This window comes from Gobio gobio (assembly GCF_949357685.1).
Source record: "Gobio gobio genome assembly, chromosome: 5".
NCBI classification, from domain to species: domain Eukaryota; kingdom Metazoa; phylum Chordata; class Actinopteri; order Cypriniformes; family Gobionidae; genus Gobio; species Gobio gobio.
Window position 1 is genome coordinate 10,447,100 of NC_137101.1, and position 21,045 is coordinate 10,468,144.

Consider the following 21,045-nt stretch of genomic DNA (forward strand, 5'->3'; position numbering starts at 1 on the left):
ATGGGATCATTCATATTTCATGGAGAATGTCGTACAAAGGTGGTTTTGAATGCTCTCCCTTAAATTCAGACAAAGCATGTGAAGTCTCCCGCAGATATTTCCGACTTCTCTGAGCTGAATGCAAGAGCGTCTTCTATTCTCCATCGTTCGGGTGCCCGTCACACTGGCTTTTGTTCGAGCCTTGGTGTTGAGTTTGTTTTGTTGTTCTGCCGTGTTCTTCAAAGACCCTCAGAGGGTGGACGGCAGCCCGGGTGCCCATGCACACACTTTGAAAGAGAAAGACCAATACATCCAACGAAAGAATTGCTTTGGGATTTAATGATGGAGGGAAACATTTTAGATAAATACCGAGGATAAGGATGAAAAGAATGAAGTAAGATGGGGAAAAAAAGTGAGATAATGAAGGCACAGCAAGATTACAAGAAACTCTAGGGAAGACTCTAGATAATAGGGAAGTGGGAAAAACAGACAGAACCGCATTTTTTTTCTTCACATCATCAGTGATGTTACATGTACTGCACGTTTTGGTTGCAAATCAAGCCTTCAAAATGTCAGTCTGCTTTATTTTGTAATTTCACACAGCCAGCACACGTTACCTTTCATGTATTATTTTATCTGTTTGTGAATATAAAAGGTCTGTAAAGTTTCAAAGATCAAAGTGCACGGTAATGGAATTACTTTCTCCCAAAAGAAAGAACTTGAAAGATTCTCCAGAAAGATTCTGGACTCACCTGAAATTAGTACCTATGTAACAATATTTAAAGTTTGCAGAATGCCAGCCAATGGTCTTCATTGGCTTCCCGCAACCAACGTCTACTTTGACCCGCCCTCAAACACTGTTGGTTCATGTTGTCGATGTGTCGAGAAGACACTGTTTTCAGCGCTGCGATTCCACTTTGCATGCACTTCTAAAGAATGAGGACTGGAATTTATATGGAAAAATCGACGCCATTGTTACTGTTTGTATCACTGTGTATCAAGTGCTGAGGAAGCTCCGGAGCTGAAATTCAGATAACGTAATGGGGGTTTTGTTTAAGACTTGCGATGTAAGCGGTAGACCAATCACAACAGACTGTGCCATCTGACTAATCAGAGTAGAGTAGACAAATCACAACAGACTGTGCCATCTGACCAATCAGAGTAGAGTACACCAATCACAACAGACTGGGCCATCTGACCAATCAGAGCAGAGTAGGCTCTGAAAAGGAGGGGTTTAGAAAGACTGAATCCTTTATCGAACTGTTCATACACTGTAAGAAAAGCTCAATTAAATTCTTTAATTTATATTATGAGACAATGAAAGTGTTTTTTTTTTTTTTTTTTTTTTTTTTTTTTTTTTTTTTTGATGCATGTTAACACATTGTAGAAGAGCCTCCAAAACAAAAGTAGAAACCTTTTAAGTAACATAATCAGGGCACTTGAACAAGTTCTAGTCATTAGTGTGCAGTATGCATGAGGTGGGGAGTGGGGAGATGGTGAGAGATTCACAGGCTAAATCTGACACCAAGACTTTTTTCATTTGAACACTTTGGATTGTTTCATGCATGAGTTATTATACAGCCAAATCGAGAATTATTCTGCAGAATATATCTGTAGATATATATCTCACACGATTCATTACCCCTGTGTTGGATTGACTGCCGTTTGGATGTTTTAATCTTCATAGAGAGCAGAACAAAGGCAGTGATAGAATGCAGGCCAGAGCTGTTCTAATCCCCCATAATCCTTCGCCTTCCCTCGCGTCCCTCTTTAAAACTCCACGCTGGCCCCTCACAGCAGGATTGTGTGTTGAGGTTTGGCCCTGTTCTCTCCTCAGGCCATGTTCTTCTCGTTTTTGAGATTCATTCATAGTCGGTGGACATGGACTGTGGGCTAGTGGTAAAAACGGTTACTGGCTGAGAAGATAGATGTGTCACAGTCAGTGTTTGCAAGGCAGATGAAACAGGCCGATATTTACAGTTTTGTACAGTTTTTTTTATTATAGTTAAACATTTGTGTTGTAGTTGCTGTCTAATTCTTGTACTCAACATTATGTTTTGCATTTTATTTCAATAATTCCATTCTTTCACTGTTTTTCATCATTATTGCACATTTATAGTAGTTTTTTTTATATTTTAACTGATTTTTTTGTTGCTTGTAGTTCAAATTAGTCATTGTACTGCACATTATTTTTGCATATAGTCTGGTTGGTTTAGTTGTTGTTGTAGTTTGTATTATAGTGGCAGTTTAGTTCTGTTTATTTGCAAACTTGCATTTTTTTTTTCTTTTTTTTCATAGTTCCATAGTTTGTATTGTTTTGCATGTTACTTTTGTTGTCTAGTTTTTATTTAATCTTTTTTCTCACTGGTAGTTTTCATGTAGCGTGCATTAAAGTTGCAGTTTTGTTTCCGCATATTCTGTTTATTTTTCCCATGTGATCAATAGGTGATTGTTTGCACACTTGACTTCACAGGCAGTGTTTCTGCAGCAATTCCCGGCAGTGTACGGGGAGTTGCTGAAGCTCTTTACAGTCAAGGAAGTGGCCACGTTTGTACGGGAGACATTGGGCAGCCTACCCACCGCATCCCAGGCAGACTGCCCCCTGGAGGCCGTCAAGCTGCACTGCATCACTAAAACCGTAGAGAGCCAAATCTACATCAATCCCGGTAAACACACGCTCACTTGAGGATGATGATGAATATTGTTTTACCTAATTTTGGAGGCTGTTTGTTCAAAGTTTGTGTGTTTTTTTTTTTTTTTTTTATCAGAGTCTAGATGTATTCTGCTCCCGGTGGTATTGCGTTTGCTCCAGGCTCACATGCAGGAGCAGCGAGATCTCGTCATGTGCGCTCACATACTCACCTGCATGCTGTCTCTCCTCAAGAAGGACGACACGGTAAGAGAACACTCACTCAACTGTTGGGCAATGCTCAGAAAATGTGCCACCCACTATAATATTCAATCATTCATTATTAACCACTTCAGTTGTATCCGACTCTTGGGGATTCTATGTGCCATCTCTCGCCATTCGTGAGAGGCTGTGATTTCGATGATTTTTCCAGGGTAGGTCGCCAGGTTATATGTGCTTTATAAGTATTAATAAACAGACAAAAGCCTAGTAATATGCATACTAATAAGTATAATAGTGAGAATTGGACCCCTAACGTGTTAACAATATTATTTAGCTTATTTATTTGTTGAATATATCCCATTTTTTCAGAACATAAAACTTGTTTAATTATGCAAGGCTTCCTGGAGACCGACTTGTCATTCAGGCAACCTAGAAGCTTTGCACATCCCCAATTTGTGTTGACTTCTGCTTTGAAGAAGACCACGGGAAGCTTGTCTTGTGAAAATGCTGATGCTGGTCTAAATGTAGACATCCTGTCTGACCTTGAAGAAGTCAAATGGCAGGTCTCGCATGCAGAGAAAGACCAATGTGCATGAGCCACTTTTCATAAACCGAAATGACAGCTGAACCTTTCATGGCTGTCTCGCTCCCTCTCTGCCATTAGCACCCTGTCAAACAGTGTATAAAATCACCGTTGACCTCTTGCAAGGGCATACCCTTACAGATGTGTGTGTGTGCGCAGGAGCCGACCGCATCCGAAGAGGTCGATCTGATTGTGGAGAGCGTTTTGGGTGTGTTACTGCGGACCATACTGGAAGTTGCTAACCGGCCCCAACCAGCGGGACCTACACTACGACCCCAAGTTCAAGATGTTACGGTAAGAAAAACAAATAAAACGAAGGCTTTACAAAGACCAGAAGCGAGAGTGAATTTTAAAAAGTGAAAAGCGTCAGAAAAAGGCAGAAACAGGCCCTGAGGGCGAGGTAATTACAGTCCAGCAGTCAAAGTCTTTTACACATCAAAGTCTCTCCACACAAGCAAGCAGGTGAATTCTGGCAGCATTCCTGCTAGATGTGACGTATTCCCCAGCGCCCGGAGGTTTTTGTGAATGCAAACCTTGCCGTACCTCATTTCAACTCCATTTTATTCATCCATTTTCTCAAAGACTGAGATTTGTTAACGCTTTCCCCGCCATTGACGGAAATTTCCAGCTTTCCATGTTTTCACTGGAAAGCCGTTACACATCTTCTTAAAGAGTACAGAAGCAGAAAGCAGAAGCAAGTGATTAGCATATGTAATCATATGTAAATTAACGCGACCATCAACATTAAACAGCATATAAATCAAAACCTAATGTTATAGGACTGTGAGGCTTTGAGGCTAATATTTCTCAGTTGATGGACTCGATCTACTCCATCTGATCTGGATGTAGTCTTTGACAAAAACACGTTTTTCTCAGCTTTTTGCTCAAAATGTTAAACTTACCCACATTCAAGTGTTGATAAAAAGAATGTACTAAGATAGATTAAAACGTGTTTTTGTTGTTGTTTAAAAGCAGAGGGTCTGTTTTTTCTTTTGATATATTGGTTATTCATATATTCATACAATAAAATATTCTGGGGGTCATGACAATTTTGTGAAATGATAAAAAAATGCTTGCGGTGAAAGAGTTAAAGGTTTCATGAGGCAGATCAGTATCAGAATTGAATATTCTGTGACGTCTTCTTTTGTTGAGACGGGTGTTATGCAAATTAATTTATATGAGAAATGTACAGCTAGACCCACATGATATCTGCTTTTAGGATGTTTTTTGTGCTTATTGTGGGGGAAAATATATGCAGAAATCTTCTGAATATTCTGAATTTAAGTATTCTATATACAAGTTGCATTAAAGTGCCCCTATTATGCTATTTTAAAGATTCCTAATTCGTTTTGGAGGTCTCCGACAATAGGTTTACATACATACACAAGTCACATTAATTTTCTTATAATATACTTTAAAGCATCAACCAATTTCTAACAGTGTGTGAAACAGTTTGATCAAGGATTCAGTCTCTCTAAACCAGTGGTCCTCAAACTTTTTGACTCTAATTGTCAAAGCAAGATATAGTAATGAATTTAAAGTTTTTTTTAAATCAGATAAACACCAGTATTGGTGAGCATAAGAGGTTTCCTTCAAAAACATAAAAAAAGTAACACTTTTTTGAAAGTGAAGTGACGTGTGGCCAAGTATGGTATATCTCAGTCGTGGTATTGAGGGTGGAAATTTAGGGTTGTGTGTGTAATTTTAACAATAAAAAATATTAAATATAATTTCTTAGAGCTATGTGGAGCATGTTTACATGAAAGTGTTCAATTTAGTCAAAATTATTCAAATTTTAACTATTATTTGCATTTAATTCAACTATATGACTTTTTGACTATATGAAGTTAGTAAAAAAATTGAAAAAGCACAGAAAAATCAGAAAAATCGAGGACATGAACACACCAGTGGAAGGATTTGTGTTGATTTTTCTGTACAAATGTAATTTTTTTTTTGCTCTTATGTATAACATATGTTGAATGTGTGTCTTTGTGTCAGGGGGAGTTTGTGTCGTGTCTTTTGGCTCTGTTGAGGCATATGAAGGACAGACACTACCAGCTACTCCTGCAGAGGTTCACCAGTAAAGACGACCTGCGGGTGAGTCAGTTACCAACTTTGTCTTATTGGCATCAGTTCATTATACACATTTAGAAACATGTGAAAAATCCTTTCTTTCTCTCAGGACTTTCTCCTGCATATCTTCACTGTGTTTCGGATCCTGATAAGACCAGAGATGTTCCCCAAAGACTGGGCGGTCATGCGGCTCGTCACCAACAAGTTAGATGCTTCTTTCCTCTTCCAGTTTTACATGGTGGTTTTTAGAGTATTGAAATTGTGATCTGACATGTGATCATGTTTGATTTACAGCATCATCATCACTACTGTGCTCTACCTGTCAGATGCTTTAAGGAAAAACTTCCTCAGTGACAAGTTTGACTACAAGGTTTGTTCTCAGTCCGCTGGTGTTTGAATTCATCAGTAAAACATCACAGTCTGTTTATTTTCTCTGTGGCGCAGACTCTAAACTCTCTGTTTTCATGTAGGTGTGGGATTCATACTTCTGCCTGTCTGTTATATTCATCAACCAGCCCTGCCTTCAGCTCGAGACCTTCTCTGCATCAAAGAGGAAGAAAATACTGGAAAAGTGAGTGCCTGCTACCCCTCAGTATTTTCCTACTTCTCTACTACAGTGGCAAGAAAAAGTTTGTGATCCCCTTGCAGAATCTGTGAAAAATACAAGATAAGCGGGATCATACAAAATGCATGTTATTTTTTTATTTAGTACTAAGATATTTTACACAAAAGATGTTTATATATAATCCACAAGACAAAAAAATAGCGGAATTAATTAAAATGACCCCGTTCAAAAGTTTATGTACCCTTGATTATTAATACTGTGTTGTTCCCTGGATGATCCATGACTGTATTTTTGTGATCTTGAGTCCATTGTTTGTGTTCCGTGTACCCAATGTTCTTCAGAAAAATCCTCCAGATCCTGCAACAACTTCAGTTTTCCAGCATCTTTTGCATATTTGAACACTTTCCAGCAGAGACTGTATGATTTTGAGATCCATCTTTTAACACTGAGGAGAATCGAGGGACTCAAACACAACTATTAAAAAAGGTTCAAACTTTCACTGATGCTCTTTATGAGTCCCTCATTTGTCCTCAGTGTGAAAATATATCTCAAAATCATACAGACACTGCTGGGAAGGGTTCAAATATGCAGAATTTTCGGGACCTGGAGGAATTTTCCTGAAAAACGTTGGGCAGTTTAACTGCTCAGGACAAACAAAGGGACTCATGAACAACCATCTCAAAACATAAAAACAGTCGTGGATCATCCAAGGAACGTATTACACACAGTATTAAGAATCAAGAGTACATAAACTTTTGAATGGGGTCATTTTTTATAAATTCAGTAATTTTTTTGTCTTGTGGGCTATATGTAAACATCTTTTATGTAAAATAACTTATTCAGGGACCATACTAAATAAAAAAAACAACATGCATTTTGTATGATCTCTGCAAGGGGTTCACAAACTTTTTCTTGCCACTGTATATAGTATGCCAAAAATGCATCAAATGAATAGTAGATCTGAATTTATAAGATCAATAAAGTTTTTTTTTTTCTTTTTTTTAATTTTCAATTTTTAATTGCATACTTGATTGCACTCTAAAAAATGCTGGATTAAAAACAACCCAAGTTTGGTTTAAATTGGACAAACGCAGCAATTGGGTTGTTTTAACCAAGCGGTTCAGTTAAATGTTTGCTTAAAACAACCCAATTGCTGGGTTTTGTCCAATTTAAACCCAACTTGGGTTGTTTTTAACCCAGAATTTTTTAGAGTGTACCGGTCCAGAAGTGAGTTTTTCATCCAATGCAGTACATACTTGGACAGTACATCATTTCAGATGCGGCTACAGTGTTTTCATTCTTCAAGAAGTCGGCCTACAAATGTCACAGTTATATTTCGAACACTAAACTGACATAGGACGACTTATTGAAACAGCATTTTGCGCTTTGTTTGTGTTCAGGTACGGAGACATGCGTGTCATGATGGGATGTGAGATTTTCAGCATGTGGCAGAATTTAGGTAGGACATTCCCAGTTATCCGAAAGCTTTACTCCTTGTATGGGAGACGAAAGTTTCTTGTCGTGCAGGAGAACACAAGCTGAACTTCATCCCTGCAATGATCGGCCCGTTCCTGGAGGTGACGCTGGTGCCTCAGCCGGACCTGAGGAACGTCATGATCCCGATCTTTCACGACATGATGGACTGGGAGCAGCGCAGAAGCGGCAACTTCAAACAGGTCACCCAGCGCCCCCTTCTGCTCACTGACAGGACATGCAGAGCATAATAATGAAAATAATTTTCATTATTTGTAATAGGTGGAGGCAAAACTTATCGACAAGCTGGACAGCCTCATGTCAGAGGGAAAAGGAGATGAAACGTACAGAGAGCTCTTCAACAGCATGTGAGTGAGAGGACACATACACAAATTAACAGATAAGCAGGCACTGGTACACATGTGAGTCCTTTGTGTGCTGAACTTCAGTTTACAGAGAAAATGTTAGATTGGAGCAAAGCAATGAGACGGTAAGGATTTATGCAGGTCAGATCTCACTCATCTATGTGATAGTGAGTGGACCAACCTTTAATTGTGTGGTTTTTGTGGCTGTGTGTTTGTGTGCGTCAGTGAAAAAGTGTTTGCTCCCCCTCATCTGAATTTAAATACTTCCACATTTTTAACATTGTATGAGGTCAGATTTCATTGTGGATTGTGGTAGTGGTGGTAAAATGCACATATAAGTTTGGTGTGTGTTTTATTGGTGTTTAAAGTTGCAATTCTGCAATCTTGTATCCTTGAATAAATATATGAAAATAAAATATATCCCATGTTTTTTTGTTTTATTCATAAAGGGTCACTTTTATGCATACCATGATAGAATTATGATAGTTTATGATCGAAAATCAAACACTTTTTCACAGCTCTTATCTGCATGTGACTTTCTCTTTATGGTAGCTCATGTAAAAGCCGAATCCAAAGCTTTTCGGTTTGTTTGTTTGTTTATTTATTTTTAGGTTAAGGTTACACTCTCATGAATTAGTCATTTATAAAAATAAAAAAATCCATAATACATGAAGGCCTCAGGTGGCTTATTGCTTTTACAGTATATTTAAAGACACCCGTGTACAATAAATACATTTATTAATAGTGTTAATAACAATAGAATTAATAGAATATAATATAAGTAAATTGTAATGATATATTAATGGTATTCTAAATATTGCGAGTGAATAAATACATTAATATTATAATATTTATAATATATAAAAAAATACATATTGTCTGTTTTACATTAGTCTTTTTTATAATGTTAAGTAATATAGTAATTTTTTTTGTTATAAAGAAATGTCTTTTTTAGGTTAAATTAACAGTACATTCTACTGTGACATTTGAAGATTAAATGTTTGTTTATATTGATTTTATTGATTAATTTTATTGCATCTCTCTTCATTTTTCTGCTTTCTACTAACCGTACTAACTGAGTCTGAGTGGCTGTTGTTGACATTAATCTATTAACATGAATTTGTTTTATTTATGCTGCTCTGGACTAGAATTCCTCTGTTCGGTCCATATCCTAGGTAAGGTAATCACTGTTCTACTGGACAGCTGTGTGTCTGTGAGAGTGTGCAGGGCATGATGGGTGATATGGTGGGCAGCAGTATGACACGTTCTCTGCTGTGTTTGTTTTCTCTGTCAGTCTGTTGAAGAAGATCGAAAGGGAGACGTGGAGAGAGAGCGGGATATCCCTCATAGCCACGGTCACACGGCTGATGGAGCGACTGCTGGACTACAGGTGACACGGAGCAGATGCACACAGAAACACAGCAGTTTGAGATTGTAGCCAGAGAAAAATCAAGATACTCGTAATATTAAGAAGCACAAGCTGCCCTTTTGAAAAACAATGCTTAGCTACACTAAGTTTGGGGTCTGTAAGATTTTTTTGTAAGGGACCATAAAGACATAAAGACCCTATTGCTGATTGGCTTCAAGTGTGCTGTGGTGATCGATCCGATCCACTTTTAACAGCGTTGCTCAGAAATGGCTTACTGCACCTTTAATGCATCCTTGCTGAATGACGGTATTTATTTCCTTAAAAAAATCGTACTAACTTTTGAACGCTAGTGTAAATAGTTATTGTACTTTCAAAAAATAGACAATTTGTGGAAACACTGATCAGTGTTTGAAATATATAAGAAAAAATAGTAATTTTGACCTGAAGTTCTTCCTAAATTTAAAATCATTAAATTCTTCATTGTCAGATCATGATGCATTTATCCCAAGTCACTACTTTTGACCTATGGACAAACAATTACACTCTTTCTATTTACAGAGACTGTATGAAATTGGGAGAAGTGGATGGAAAAAAGATTGGCTGTACAGTCAGTCTGCTGGTATGTTTTTTTTTTTTAAAGGTCTTGTGTGCCATTCTGTCACTTTGTCAGTATTCTTCACCCTGTACCTGCTGGATCACACAAGCTGGTGGTCTGTTTTGTGTTAGTCTCTTAGATGAGATGTTTTGTGAATGCTGTCAGTTTGGCGCTTAGTTCAAGACTGGAGTGTTAGCAAGGGAAGTGATTTAGCACTTTAATTCACGGCAGAAACACTAAAGTCTTTTCACTGCTGAGGGCTGTATTGAGGACGACCTAGTGCTGGAGTTGTTTTCTGCATTCTGCTCTTCTTTTCCAAGTCTCCTTGGTTTAGCCATATGAATCGGTTCATAGCAACCAGAATGACACTGAAAATAAGTGCTAAAAATCATTTCATATCCACACTCCACCACTCTTTGTCTCTTTTCTGCAGAACTTCTACAAAACGGAGCTGAATAAAGAGGAAATGTACATCCGCTACATTCACAAGCTGTATGACCTGCATCTGAAAGCGCAGAATTATACAGGTACTCCAGACTGCGACCAAATGGTTTGCGACCAAATTTTCCCTTCCGGTGCGACTAAACCACATTGGCCAACTGCAAGAGCTGCCATTTCTGTTGCATATAAGAAACATCAAATAGCAAACTAAGCAAAACCGTGTCACTCGTTTGAGCTGCGCTGTGCGGATTGTTTATCGGCTCCAATAATATACAGCTTGAGCTCAGAACAGTTTTACTCGCTGACCAGTGTTGTTCACGCAACATTGTCATTACAAAGTGCTGGGAGATCCAATAAGAACGTTTTTGAATTCGCCACAGTATTAATAACATCGCTGTGAGATCTAGTGTGAAGCATTCAAATTCTGTGCTGAACTCTCTGTTATAAACCATAGATATCAGATGAAGTGGAAACCAGATAGAAACATTGTGCTATGAATGAACGAGTTAAAGAAGGCTTTTCATTCTACAAATCATGGTAACTATGTTAATGTGGCAGAAATAGTCGAATGTTTTTACATAATTCATTTCAGGGTCGTACAACCAAACGACTTTCAAGTGCTTCACACTTTTTTCCAGCGCTTCAAAGCTCTAAATATTATCCAGTTCAACTTATTTTTTATATAATGACCTAAAACATTATTTGTTTATCTATCAAAGATTGTCCCCATTTCTAAAAGTTTCAAGATGTATTAAATCTAACACATGGCCACCAAACGGTTTGATTTAAAACTAAAAACAAACTACAAATTGCCACTATAACCAGTAGATGGCGACAGAGGAGCGCTTATTGATTCAATAAATCATCAATCAAAATCATCAAAAAAGTTTGACACTTTTTGTAATGAAGTATGAAGAAGGAAAAGTCAAGAAGTCTCATGAAAAACTAAAACTTTAAGTTGCGAAGAATTACATAGAAAGCAAGTAAAGAGCGCTCCTTTTATAATCACTGAAGTAGAATATTAACATTTTTGTCTAGAAAAAGTGGGTGGTTGTTAAAAGCTTATTTATTTGCATCTCAACTCAAACTCTGTGCTTTACTGTCAAATGTGCATTTCCAAGAAATAAACGTAATATTATTAGTAACTGCACTTATTAATGCAAAAATGCATTTATGATTAAAGGGTTACTTCAGTGATTTGGCATTAAGCTTTGTATTTAAACTGGGTCATTTATGCAGTAGAAATATGAAATTATTTTTGAATTTGGTGCCTTCTAGACTGAGAAAAGACAGAAAATGTATTTTTGTCTCATGTGGATGAAAGACAACAACTCCCAGAATGCACTTGCTTCGCTGCCCTACGAGGCCACTCCGTACACCGTCGTTTTGATCTTCATAGTAATACAATCATTTCGTTCAGTTGGAGAATAAACACTACAATTAAAAACTAAACGTGTCTTTTCAATAAAGTGTGAGTGAGCCGAACGAAAGTCACGGCACAGACGCAGCAGTGTCAGATTTCATTCATCACGCAGAGCTGAGGTAACGTTCAGCTCCAGTCTGGCACGTTTTCAGATCGCATATGGAAGCTAAACTATCACAGGAATTCATTGATTGAAAAGTTGAAACACTCACTTTGCTCTGCACCGCGCTCAGTTATGAATGTCCGTGCGGTCGTCCGCGTCTGTGTCAATGTCATTCTGTGCGTGAGATCTCGCCCCTATGGGCGGGTTGATAACATGCGGAACAGCTCCATCTAGTGGCTGTAGTCTTTAGCCTCTGGCCAAAAATTCCTCCGATGACGCAAAGTGACGATATTTGCGTCATCGGACGCAAATAAATAAAATGCATAATTCTCTCGTCTCAGGGGGATATGACGGGGGAAAGTACCATAATTTGAATATACTACCGGGTTTCTACTGATACAAAGCCTAATGCTAAATCACTGAAGTTACCCTTTAACAACCCCCTCCTCAGCGCTACCATCTGTAGAACTTAGTGGCACTGCTCTCAAATGTTAGTCCGGAGCTCTGTAGTTTGAGGCTACAGTTATCGGATATACTGTAATTTCATGACGTGTTTATGTGTGTGCAGAGGCCTCATATACGCTTGTGCTGTACGACGAGCTGCTGGAATGGTCCGAGAGACCCCTGCGGGAGTTTCTGAGTTACCCCATGCAGAGCGAGTGGCAGAGGAAGGAGTACCTGCATCTCACCATCATCCAGAACTTCGACCGTGGAAAGGTCTGAATTTTCTGCCGTCTCCCCCCGTTTTTGTGTAACATTTCCAGGCCCCTTTGGTACCTCCTCACATGGCTAATCTCAGCCTGCTATCAAAATGATCAATGGGTGATTTGTATTCTGAGTAGTTATCCTTTACAACTAAATGGTACCTCAATCAGTTGATTAGAATAACAATCAGTGCGTTTGTTGTCTGCTCTCCTCATGGCCTGAGCCATCTGTTTTATGGGTGGTGGATGGAGGCAATGGTTCTGAAACGATTCCACTATAAACGATATGCCTCAGAACAATACATGGATATTTGACAGATGACAATATAATATATTGCAGTTAAAAGCATAAATTAATACAAAAGACATTGCTACATCACATTTATAAGTACAATGCAAATGACAAAATATGTTGTACTATCTTTTACATGTAATCCCTCCAAATCTTGAATATATGACTATGTCCTCGGTCCTCAGGGTGTTGATGATGCTCTAGTGGCTCCTACTGGTGAATGATCAAACTGCATGTGAATTAAAGTACACCTCTCTACCCCTCTCAGTGTTGGGAGAATGGCATCCTCCTGTGCAGAGAGTTAGCGGACCAGTATGAATCCTACTACGATTACAGAAACCTCAGCAAGATGAGGGTGAGTTACAACTCTTTATGTGATATGACAGTTCTTTGCATCTTACCAGTTCTTAAGCAGTGTCATTAACATAAGACCAACTACATTTACATATCAATTAGCAACTTTAGGTGATTTATTAATGATTAAACGCTACAAATGCGTAGAATATAGGTGTTTTAACTAAAAAACACTGATATTTACATAGTGTCATTTTTGCTAATAATATGATTGCAAATCACAGATGATGGAAGCTTCATTTTACGATAAAATAATGGACCAACAGCGGCTGGAGCCAGAGTTCTTCAGAGTGGGCTTCTACGGCAAGAAGTTCCCCTTCTTTCTACGGGTATGTGTCATCCTGACATCCTGCAGTATATTACACGTCACTGTCAGTAACTCTGAAGTCCACTTGGTGTCAGTATTAACCAGAATGCGCGTATATGTGTGTGTTGTACAGAATAAGGAGTTTGTGTGCCGTGGTCATGACTACGAGCGTCTGGAGGCGTTCCAGCAGCGCATGCTCAATGAGTTCCCTCATGCCATCGCAATGCAACACGCCAACCAGCCTGACCAGACCATCTACCAGGCTGAAGCCCAGTGTATCCTCCAGACATCTCTTGTCTTTTCCAATCCCTCACACGCTTACATGCCAAAGAGTCTTTTACTTGCAGGGTTACTTTTTTTTTTTTTTTGAAGAGTTGTTCTCTTGCATTGTCTAGTTATTGTCCTAATTCCTCGTTAGTCACATCATTTTACAAATTTTACTATTAGTGGTATATGCATTTGTCACCATTACTATTGCTCATTCTTAGAGTTACACATTTGAACAATCCCCTAACTAAAAGTATTACATTTGGGGGTTTTAATTCCATTGGGTGTTAATTAAATTAGCATTTGGATGTAAATGGGACACCTTAACTTATGTAGATTTCGCGATGAGGACGTTAGGAATAATTCTTAATACCACACTCCGATAACTATTTAAATTTTATAAAAGTAATAATGCAGCGTAGTAACCCAGAAACCACTTTTCTATACACTAAATGGATAGTCAGTATGCTATTTTCTATATTACGGGTGCCTTAAGACTGTCAGGGTGAAAGCACAATGGAAGGTACAAGGTTTTTCAGGACAAGCACAAGCTTTAAATACACGTCCACGTGGCTGAAAATCGATCTCCTCCCTCTCAGAACACATATCAGGCGTGGAGACGGCGGGTCACTGGAGAGCGTTTGTTCAATTGATGAGACATGTACCTGTAGGCCAGGCGCTCAGTGAATATGTGACGTCCTCTTCAGCACAATTAGAGCAGACAGGGCCGGTCAAACTACATGAGCACAGCGTTTTGTTATCCAAGCCGGCGATTAATCATTGGCCTTCCTGGACGTCTGCCCTGTTTGATTCATATTTATGTGCTGATGAGACCTCATGTCTGTAAGGCACAAGATGTTGGATATTGAAACATTTTTGAGGACGATTTCCTACTTTCAATGCCTGTTATTAAACATTTGTTAAGTTGTACGTAATGTAATTTAAATCTAGTATTGTTATTCAAATGCGTTCGTGTTCAAACGAAACGTTGTGTGTTCCTTGACCAACCTTTATGCAGATCTGCAGATCTATGCTGTCACGCCAATCCCAGACAGCCAGGACGTCCTGCAGCGTGACGGCGTCCCCGACAACATCAAGAGCTTCTATAAGGTCAACCACATCTGGAGGTTTCGCTACGACCGGCCGTTTCACAAGGGCACCAAAGACAAAGAGAACGAGTTTAAGGTGAGTTAGTGGCCGCAGTATCTTGAATGAAATGAATGGTTCGGCCAGGAATTCTGTCATCATTTAGTTCATTTATTGGCCTTTATATCATTATAAATCTGTCTTTCTTCTGTGGAACACAAAAGGAGACGTTTTGAAGAATGTGCTGGTTGCTGTTTTCCATACAGTTTCCATTAATGGAGACTGGACCTTTCAAGCTTCAAAATAAGATTAAAAAAACACCATACAAGTTGTTCATATGACTATATTCCAGTTGTTCTTAAGTCAAATAAGAGTTTTGTAGTGAACTGTTAACTGCAGCAAACTGATCATTGAATCAAAGAGTTGAATGTACCGTTTTTTTTACAACACTGCTTGAACTCTCATGAATGTACCAAGGAAATCTGGGCCACTTGAAAATAGATTCAGTGAACAACAATTTAAATTTCCATCTGATTCTTACACAAAGCTATATGACTTTGTAGTGTCTGCAATTTAGTCCAATGAACCACTTTTACATCCATTTGAAGCTTGAATGCTCCTGTCTATGTTCATTGTAAATGCATGAGCAAAAATGACCTTTACATTCAAAATGTGTGGATGGTAGAAAAAAATTCATAAGGGTGAATAATGTGTGGGTTTTCATTCTGGGTGAACTATTCCGTCTTTTATGGCTTTTTTTCCCCTCATCTCTTGCGTTTCACTCTTCCTCTTCTCTCTTGTGTATTCATTCCTTCACTTCTAGCGACTGACGGCCATTGTGTGTGTGTGTAGAGCTCAGGTGTTCTCTCACATGCTGCATTATTCACAGCCTCGGTCCAGAGAGGCTAATTAAAGTTTTAGGGGCTGAGAGACCCGCTCCTTCCAAATATCATTTCCCTTCCCCTCTCACTCAATATATCCAGCCCAGACAATCACAGCCTCAGCGTGGCTTCGATCCACCGCGGGGGTTAGATTTCCCCCGACCTCCGGTGGTTACCGTGTTTGAAGTAAACTGTTTAGCCTGCCAGATATTATATTTTCAGAGACACTGGGGGTACTCGCCATCCCGGTCCACTTACCGCCCAGTAATAATGTCTGAAAATCTCATTTAGAGGTAAACTTCGGCCGAGACGCTATCCAGATGATACGATTATATTGGACTGAGGTGGTTTTGAATATCACAATCAAGCATCTGAAGCTCTTACAGAGCTTCCTCCGTTATACATGTGCCAGCTCAGGTTAATTCTCAGGCTGTGCTGGATGGGAAATGAATTTATGAATGTGAAATTTAATATGTGGTGCAGTGTGGGTTGATAAGCAGACTATGTTCCTGAGAATGAGCTGTTTAAAGCGTAGATTAAATGATATGTATTATACATACTGAAGGAGGAAAGTCACTGATTCATTGGAATATGTTGTAGCTGCTTTGCCTTATGGGATCTCTTGGACGGTTTGAACTCTGAGCATTTGCTTTTTTGAATTTCAGAGCCTGTGGGTAGAAAGAACGACATTAACGCTTGTTCAGAGTCTCCCAGGCATCTCCCGCTGGTTTGAAGTGGAGAGGAGGGAACTGGTAAGGAGATCTCCTATTCAACTTTTCTTTTTGTATAATTTTTCAGAATCACTGCATTAGGTCAGAGAAAAACTCTAGAAAGTACACAAACGCAGACCCGAATGCTTAGCCAATGTATTGTGTGTGTGTGGTCTCATAGTATTTTTGTGTGTTCTTGGTAAAAAAAAACCTCAATATTCCAGGGAGCTGATAGAGTTACCTTCACAGTAGACATGGTGGTTTAACTGAAATTTTCAGTCATGGTTTGACAGATATTTTTATCAATATTCACACTTTTGAACTGAATTGGTTCTACCAATAAATGGCACCATTTTTTGGGTCACTAAGCAGAACCTTAACGCAATGTATTGCAAAATAAACTTATTTAATTAGATCTAACATTCTTTTGATTTAGATATTCATATAACAAAATATTCTGGGGGCTTTGAAAGTTTTGCGATCCTGGCGAAGTACATTTTATGCATCATTGCTAAAATGATTTGTTTAATAAATAAATAAAAAACTCTTTTGAACAGTAGTGTATGTCAAAAAACCTATGGCATTTTTTCCCCCTGCATATATTGTTTATTGAATTTAAAAAAGGAAATCAATAAAAAAATCCCCCAAAAAATGTCAGAATGTTTGTTGCTCTTCCAAAGTTCTCCAAACACTGAATGAAAGCTTTTTTCAACCATTGGTCTTGGCTTGTTTGTGAACTTCCTTGGGTTTTTTTGACCCCAGGTGGAGGTGAGTCCGCTGGAGAACGCTATTGAAGTCATCGAGAATAAGAACCTGCAGCTGCGGACGTTGATTACGCAGTGTCAAACCCGTCAGATGCAGAACATCAACCCCTTAACCATGTGTCTCAACGGAGTCATCGATGCCGCTGTCAACGGAGGACTCGCTCGCTATCAGGAGGTTAGTTTTCTTGTCTTTTCGGTTATATGGCTCTAATTCACTGTACATTATATGTATTCCAAGTCCCCACTGATGCAAGATCACCTCACGTTTTAAAAATGTATACACGCTCTCTCAAGGTTGTCTCTCTGTGTCCTCTGTCAGAGAACACAGAGCCTTCAGATGGCCGAAGGGAGTTCTAGAATACCTTCAGAGTTTAGCTTGTCCGAAAGGGAATATCTTGGCCATAACTACAGAAACAGCAGCATTGAAAAAACAATAATTTCCCTGGTGAAACCCTGGAAAAATCTATAGTATCTCAAAGAAGTCATATGCTGTGTGAATACAACAGATCTTTCCAGATTGTATGAATGCCTGTTGCATAGCAACCTCACTTTACTGTCACTGCAGTATTTACCTTGATAGACTTGGAGAGCAGCTATAAAGAAGAGAGTCGACTGAATACAAGCGAGGTTTGCGTTTGTACACGTTCCAGAAATTACATTTGCGTTAAATTCTTTTCATCTAGGCTGTTCAGATGCCACCCTCCGTCGAGCATCCAGAGGCGAAGGGTCTGGGATGAGCAGCAGTTAATGTATTTGGATCGCAAACATGACAGCATTTCCAATTAGTAGTTTATTGAGCGTTCCAGCTGTTGGCATTAATATTTGCTTGCCTTTCTGCACTTTAAGGTCAGCCCTCAAGGAAATCCCACTCTGAAATTCCTCTCATTTACAAGATCTGGTTTTCAAACTTTCTTGACATCTGCGTCTTCTTCAGAAGCTCAGAGAGAGATTCGGTTTAGTAAGGCAGAGCTGTTTATTCCATTCCTTAAATTCTCGCAAAAACAACTACACCTGTAATCGCTCCTGAGCTCATCACATTCAAATGGTGTTAGTCTACTGGAGATCTGCAGGCATAGTGTAACGGACATAGGCCAGTAAGAGCTGTGCGTGTAAACCTAACTCTGCCTCCTGCCCCTGTTCGAATTCCACTCGGAGCGGGTCGAGTAGGACCAGTTACATTTGGTGCTGTGACCCGAATGGGAGTAAGGTTTTGGGGGGGGTGAGTGTAATGGATGTAGGCCAGTTAGAGCTGTAAACCTCACTCCCCTGGCATCAAGAAGCACGCTAGTGACTGACGCTGGAGGTTGCAGTCTTTAGGGTCCTTGTTAGCCCACCTGCCTCCCATGCCGGAGATGGCGGTTCGAATTCTGCTCGGAACGGATCAAGGAGGACCGGTCACAATAGCAGGTAGCCACAATTAAATGTTCTTGTAGTGCTTGGTTGGCGTAAAGTTTAGAGATAAATTTGTGTTAATATGGGCGTCCACTGTGCGAGTTCGTTATTTTTTGGTGCCGTGACCCGGGTGGGACTGAGGTTTAGAGGGTGAGTGTTTGTAGGCCAGTAATACCCCTTTTCCACCAAGGCAGTGCTGGTGCTAGTTTGGAGCCAGAGCCTAGTTTCAAATCGATTCTTTGTGTTTCCACACCCAAAGCACCAGCTCTGAGCCAGGAAACGTGGTTCTTAAGTAGGACCAAAACATTGCTGGGCTAGAAGTAAGAACCGATTACGTCAGGCGCTGGGGGCGGGGTCAACAAGACGAACACAAACTTGAGATCCGCCATTTTTGAAATCGCAGCTAATGGAGCTAACAGCTGCTGCTCGTTTGTAATCTCTGTCTATACAAATTACGGCGAACTGCATGAATGCGTTGGATTCGCTGTGTTTTCATTGTGTTTTGATGCCGCTGTAGGATCGTAAAGCCATGTGAATCAATAGTATGCTCTCAGCATGTGGAAAAGCAAACGGTTCTTAGAAGGCTCCTCAGTCGAACCAACTATGAACTGGGACTAGCACTAGCTCTGAACTAGCACCCGGTTCATTCTGGTGGAAAAGGGGTATAAGAGCTGTGCGTGTAAACCTCCTCTGGCCTCAAGAGACGCACTAGCGACTGACGCTGGAGGCTGTGGTCTTTAGTCTCCTTGTTAGTACGCCTGCCTCCCACGTCGGAGAAGCCATTTCAAGTCCTGCTCGGAGCGGGTCGAGTAGGACCGGTTACAATCGCATGAGCTTCCGTGCTTAACACAGAGACTGGAGCTTTCGATATTGCTGCTTTAGCTTTAAATAGAAAAAAGAAAGAAAACCAAATCAGGCCGACTCCCTGAATTTTTCAATAAAGAATTGTCCGGAGGTGCATGTAGCTTACATGGCTCAGCCCGTAATTTCTCTCACACAATGGGAGCCGTGACCATAGGAGCATCATCGATTTCCACGCGATTTCTCCTGAGAGAAAAAATGGCATGCAAGCTTGTACAACATCAAAAATCATACTGTGTACTAGGAGTGGGAATCTTAAGGCACTTAACGATTCGATCCAATTCCGATTCTGGGAGTAATTATCCGATTCCCAAAACGATTCTTACCATAAATTTTTGGTAACTAATTATCCTGCTGTGCAAATACATGAACTTTACATTTTAACCAAAATTAGAGCTAATATGTGTTTTGTTTATAGTTAGAATATCTGTTTGACAGTATTGTCATATTAAAAATGATTATGAAGATTTCTTTCAATACTTTTATTTTATTAACAAAGTTATATTCAAGATTAGCAAGCTCTAATGAAACATAGTAAGCCATACATACAATTGCAAAGAACAATCATTCAAATAAACAGTTCTCAATTTACAACTAAGTGTGACAATTTTTCAGTTTCTTTAGAACATTTTAACAAAAAATGTCTTTAAAGCAAAAAAAAAAAGTTTACTTTGGTTAGAGCCACCAAAAAAATCTTTAAAACATAGGCTAAAGAAAAGCAGAAGAAAAACAACTTTAGCGCTCGCTGAGAAGCCAAATTCAGTGTGTGCACATAACATCTTACATGGGAAAACTTGCCAAGCTGCAACAGTCATGTAAGAGACATTTAACGAATCACTCACCAAAACGAAGTTTTTGTTCAGAATTTTCCATTCGTTTGAAACATTGTGCAGTAGTTCAGCAATATTCGAAGTCATTCCAAAAATTATGCCACGGATGTTGGTAGGTTTACGTCCCGGCCACTGCATCGGAGACATTGGAGTGTTGTTAAGCATTAATGGCAAGGAAAGCGCCTTATAGCCTACTTGAGCACCACTTCGTTATTTTGGCTCAGAATTTCGTTTGTTGGAAATATGAACTTAATTTAGAGATGCTTTTGAAATGTTTAAACTTTGCATTTAATAGGCAAAATACTTTTTGAAATGAGGAGGCAGCCGCAGCGAGCGCAGACACAGAGCGGCCAGAGAAACGGAGGAGCGACTGCTGTAAGGCGTTTATGCAAAACCGCGGAATAAATATAAACGTGCATAAAACGTGCGTGTGTTGAACCCTCTCACCGGGAAAAGTGTCCCACCGGGTGCGACGCCCCTGAGCAGGTCGTAGTTTGTCCATTTTATCTTAAACGAAGCCAATTCACCAGCATACGAACGTTCGCCTATCAACAGGTTTTTCTGTTTGGCTGGTAACCGCGCTCGCGCACACAGTGGTGAAGTGACCATTTGAATTGAACACAGAATCGATTCTGAATTTTTGAGAATCGATTCTGAATCGTTGGATAACGAATCGCGATGCATCGACCTTTTCTCCCACCCCTACTGTGTACTGCCAGCTTTAGTAAGCCGGTAATATTATTTCATTCCCTTCCTAAACACTCACAGATGTTTCTC

At 39.5% G+C, this 21,045-nt stretch overlaps 1 protein-coding gene across 2 annotated transcripts in view; it reads left to right on the forward strand.

Moving 5' to 3' along the window:
- The window catches only part of dock4b (dedicator of cytokinesis 4b), a 118,099-nt gene that overhangs the window by 79,245 nt on the left and 17,809 nt on the right, over positions 1-21,045 (forward strand). For both annotated transcript variants that reach the window (XM_079818191.1, XM_079818192.1), the window contains exons 23-42: positions 2,453-2,645; positions 2,748-2,875; positions 3,573-3,707; positions 5,412-5,510; positions 5,596-5,690; positions 5,781-5,856; positions 5,957-6,057; positions 7,452-7,510; positions 7,579-7,727; positions 7,807-7,892; positions 9,184-9,279; positions 9,817-9,877; positions 10,287-10,380; positions 12,389-12,537; positions 13,085-13,171; positions 13,395-13,499; positions 13,611-13,752; positions 14,763-14,929; positions 16,377-16,463; positions 17,184-17,360. In XM_079818191.1, the coding sequence (XP_079674317.1) occupies positions 2,453-2,645; positions 2,748-2,875; positions 3,573-3,707; positions 5,412-5,510; positions 5,596-5,690; positions 5,781-5,856; positions 5,957-6,057; positions 7,452-7,510; positions 7,579-7,727; positions 7,807-7,892; positions 9,184-9,279; positions 9,817-9,877; positions 10,287-10,380; positions 12,389-12,537; positions 13,085-13,171; positions 13,395-13,499; positions 13,611-13,752; positions 14,763-14,929; positions 16,377-16,463; positions 17,184-17,360 (2,286 nt within the window). The remainder of the gene's footprint in view (positions 1-2,452; positions 2,646-2,747; positions 2,876-3,572; positions 3,708-5,411; positions 5,511-5,595; positions 5,691-5,780; positions 5,857-5,956; positions 6,058-7,451; positions 7,511-7,578; positions 7,728-7,806; positions 7,893-9,183; positions 9,280-9,816; positions 9,878-10,286; positions 10,381-12,388; positions 12,538-13,084; positions 13,172-13,394; positions 13,500-13,610; positions 13,753-14,762; positions 14,930-16,376; positions 16,464-17,183; positions 17,361-21,045) is intronic.